The following is a 4,584-nucleotide window of genomic DNA, read 5'->3' on the forward strand; positions in this document are numbered from 1 at the left end:
AATGTATTTTATCTCAAAAACTGAGCTAAGAATTCTTGCTTGGAAAGGAATTAGAGCTAGTAAGTGGTAAAATTTCCTACACATAGCAGCTACTGAATAGGTGGTATAACAATTGCTGCAGTGTGCCTAAGTTTTTAACTACTATCTCTTTTGATTTGATTTTTCCCATAAATTGTGTACAACTTGATCCTGCCTGTGGGTTCTGTAAAGATAAATCTATGCATTGGAAAGAGAGGATGAAGGGTGTTTTATGAATGGAGAGATATCCAAAGGCAAGAGGAGAGCCTGGAGGGGTAGGTCAGCGATGAAGCAGCAATACATGGTATACACGGGGCCCTGATTCTGTGCCCACCGCCAAGGAAATAAACAGACGAAATCCCAATATCCAACCCAGCAAAACAATGATAGCAATAACCACAGCAAAGGAGAGCATTTGATTTCAAGCCCTAAAAATATAGCTACGTTTGTGTCTTCTGGGAATAAGTATATATTTTTAAAGCTTTTATTTTCTGGGATCCCTGAAAATAGGAAGGTTGCTTGATTTTGAATTTGATGAAGAAGATGATGGCTTGCTTTTCTTAAATCATTTGAGAAGAATGTCAGTGAAGAGAGTTACAGATATATAACAAGGAAAGCTGATTGTAGGATCAGGCAATGAGGGACATTGTTTGAGTGATAGCCCAGTAAGCAGTTACAGAAAAATCTTCATGTAAAGCTTTTGTTTCATGGCATTTTAGCTAGAATTTAGTCTTTCTTCAGTTTCATAATCCTGAAAAGATATAATTTCCAAAGCTAAAAAGTGATTATGTCTATACCAATTATGAAAAGAACATGCTAATCAAAACATCAATGTTCCAAAACTAGAAAAAGATTTTTAAAAATTATCGGTAATTTGGGATTCTCATGTAATCCTGAAAGAATTAGGGGTCTTTAGTTACATCAAGGTGCTGAATGAGCTCTGAAATGAATGCAAATTCGAGCTCAAAGCTTACATTTTCTATAATTCAGCATCAGATATTCAGATTTTGACAGGAGGAGCAAAAGCTCCTGCAAGGAAAATCTCTGCTGCTTAATTTAATCCATGGTGTATGCCATTTTAAGATTTAATTAAGTAAGAAATCTCTTAGGCTGCCATTATTAATCTAAATCTTTACTGAGACATTGAGACCTTGGAAATGTTTTGAGGTTTTGCTTTTTTTTTCTTTTTCACTCAAGTTCTTAGCAAATTTGCTTCTAGTCATGATTTCCCTAGAGACCTCAGAACATTTCTTCAGTATTATTTTCTTTGTTAAAATTAATATTCAAGACCATTTGCTCTTCCAGCTTAATAGTAGAGTTGGCGTTTGAGATTGGTTGTTATCCAGTGGCATGCCGAGTTTTGCAGTTAGCACAGTGAAGGACTTCCCTCCACCTCCCCTTGCTCTTGCGGGTACCTTCCTGCGAATATCTCCAGATTGAGTTCCCACAGCCACTTGGCCTGTCCCTTGCTTACAGCTGAGTGGCTTCTGGGCTACACCCAAAGCATAGCTTCAAAGCATCCTCTGTCCTCACTGATTGGGATTAAAGTTTTAGATTTGTGGCACATTATTTCCACATCCTGCCACTGTTACTAGTTTATGACTGTAATGTTAAAATCAAGAAGTTGTATCACATTTTAGAAGTATATCACAATGTTCAAAAGCACTTCTTACATTTTAATGCTATTTTGGGGCTGTGGTAGCCTTATTTTTAAGGAACAAAAAGTAGAGCTTTACGTAAATATAAGTAAAAAAATGATAATGAAAATTAAATTTATCTTAATTGAATTTGCTTTTCCTATGTACGATTATAATTTAAGCCATATTTCATTATAATTACCATTTCAGAACATTGAGCTTGATTCAACTGTTTAAAAATTCACTGCTAACATTATTAGCCCAAAAATCATTCCCCTTTAAGACAGTGCTACATTTTGATCTGATATTTATTTATTAGGCATCATTTGAATTTTTTATTTTTTAGAATCCATAAGTAGTTGCTTCCCTTGCTTATATTCTTGAAAAGTATGTCATGAAGAACATTTAGATTTAGGGTGCTCATGAATTTTTAGAGCTTGAAAATTTTTGTAAAAAGTTTTAATGAAAAATCATGTAAAATGTCTTCCTTGCAGAAAAACATATCTTAGGATGTTAGTTTTAATTTGGGAATACCATAATAATTTTAGTCCTTGAAACACTGCAGTAGTGAGCAGATTGGCCAGTTTTGGAAAGAAGCTTACTTTAATTATTTTAAGAAGGTTAGAAAACAGGTCAGTGTTGTGTTTTCTTCAGGAATGGAAAAGATGAAGAAAGTGAAAGGGTGAACAAATTTTTAAATCTTTTAAATCTGAAACATATGTTTCATTACATGAAGTAAAATAAAATAATCTTTACAGTTGGTAAAGAATGAGAGACTGCACTAAAAGTGGAAGATACACCTCTTTATACCTTTTAGAGTTTCCGATATAAAATAAACTTGAGGTCAGAAATCTTTAAAAGAGGCTAAAGTGGATAGATAGATAGATAGATAGATAGATAGATAGATAGATAGATAAATAGACAGACAGATAGACAGATACCATGTTGAATTTGGGAGTGAGCACGGTTGGTAAGCAAATGGGGAAAATGTGAAGGTTTGCTAGTTAAATGAGATACACTTACTGCTTTGGTAAGTCGGCAGGGCAGCTGTATTTTGACTCTTCTGCTTCGAAAGGGAAACCCTCACCAAGATCATAGAACTAACCCGTGTGCATTCTTACACTGTTTAAAAGGGAAATTTGTCTTAATTTATCAGTTGATGTGTTTTGACATATGCTATTTTAAGGGGTGTGGATTAACAAGCTAGCTCCTAAGGACACGCAGGATATTAAGCTTATCACAGTTCAGGAAAATAACTAAATTCACATCCCCCTAAATTTTTTCTTTTCCTTTAAAATTTTTTTTTTATTTTAATTAGTGTGTTTGCAATACATTGACTGTGGGGAGTTGGTCCGTGCTCATAACGTGTATTTATTCTATTTGCTTTCCCTTCTCCTCCCCCTACCCTCCCCATCTCCTCAATCTCTTGGTTCCCTTCCTATTTGCAAAATCTCTCTCTCTCTCTCTCTCTCTCTCTCTCTCTCTCTCTCTCTCTCTCTCTGTTTTCCTAGTATTTGTCCTTCATCTTTCTCTGTAATATATTTGTGCTTTGGATTGCTTGTGAATTTTTTCTTTTAATCTACGTAATTCAGCCCACCTACTTGAAGTAAAAGAATGCTTTGGACAGACGGACATTTACCTCTTACGCTCCCTCTTGTAGATCTTTTCAATGAGGTGGCGGGGCCTACGGAGATGTGCGACCAGCGGCAGCTCGGCCTGCTACTCCACGACGCCATCCAGATTCCTCGGCAGCTGGGGGAAGTGGCGGCTTTCGGAGGCAGCAACATTGAGCCCAGCGTCCGCAGCTGCTTTCAGCAGGTAAACAGAAGGCTCGCTGGCACACAGGGGAGCTGGGCCAGGGCTTTGGGGGTTTTCTGAGACTGGCACTGGGAGCCTATGCCGTACCCAAATGACAGAGGACTTTGAGAACATACCAGAGAGTTTATTCCTGAAGGTACATTTGGTTGAACAGTGATGCCAGCAAAGGTTGTTTGTGAGAGACACAGTGGAAACTGGACCACAGTGCACAGCCGTTCTTCTCCCTGTCGTCATCTCGTCGCTTGTCCCTTGCTGTCTGCTGTCCATGCATATGGGTTCCGTTCCCTGATTCCTGGCTCAGCACCCTTGACCCTTCCCCACCGTTTTGAATGCTTATGCTTCTCCCTCGCAATGAATTGCCTTCTCCTCCCTCATGCTATTCAACTTTCGGACAGCAGTTTATCTTTCAGATCCTCTGAAAAGCGTTCTCTGCCCTCCTCAGATATGTTTCCCCACTGTATTCCCCTTACTCTCTTGTATCTCTTCTTTCTCATGCTCATTACAGCTAAAACTTTGTTCCGAACTGTACAATTAGTTGTTCACTGTTTTCTTTTTCCCATGTATATCTAAGCTCCAGGAAGATAAGCACGGCATCTGCCTTTTACTGTTATATCCTAATGTCCTTATAGTCTGTATCCTTTTACTGGGTCTGTTCAGGTTGCTGTAACAAAATGCCATAAACTTGGGTGGTATATAAACAACAGAAGTTTGCTTCTCAGCTTAGAGGTTGGAAAGATGAAAATAAAGGTGCTGGGGGATTTGGTGTCAGGTGAAGACCTGCTCTCTGGTTTATAGATGGCCTTACCCTAGTGTGCCCTCACTTGCTGGAAGTGGCAAGTGAGCTTTTGGGCCCCTTTAAGAGGGCACTGGTCCTGCATCTGAGGGTTTCTCTCTCATGATCTAATTGCCTAGCAAAGGGCACACTTCCCAATGCCACCCTGTAGGGGTTAGTTGTCAATATGTCAGTTCAGAGAGACAGTAAACACTCTGCCTCTCACATATCCCTGTTCTTAGTTCTTTGAACATAATAGCTACTTTGGTCAAAGTTTGTTAAATAGGCAACTGAATAATGTACCTTGAAGTTTCTTTTTTTTTTTTTAATATTTTTTTT

The 4,584-nt window shown here is 38.3% G+C and overlaps 1 protein-coding gene across 1 annotated transcript in view; it reads left to right on the forward strand.

Moving 5' to 3' along the window:
- Positions 1-4,584, forward strand: part of Utrn (utrophin) — a 522,813-nt gene that overhangs the window by 465,978 nt on the left and 52,251 nt on the right. The window contains exon 63 of the mRNA XM_023712207.1: positions 3,316-3,473. Within this exon, the coding sequence (XP_023567975.1) occupies positions 3,316-3,473 (158 nt within the window). The remainder of the gene's footprint in view (positions 1-3,315; positions 3,474-4,584) is intronic.

Source organism: Octodon degus, unplaced genomic scaffold (genome assembly GCF_000260255.1).
Source record: "Octodon degus isolate 3935 unplaced genomic scaffold, OctDeg1.0 scaffold00024, whole genome shotgun sequence".
In the NCBI taxonomy this organism is placed as follows: Eukaryota; Metazoa; Chordata; class Mammalia; order Rodentia; family Octodontidae; genus Octodon; species Octodon degus.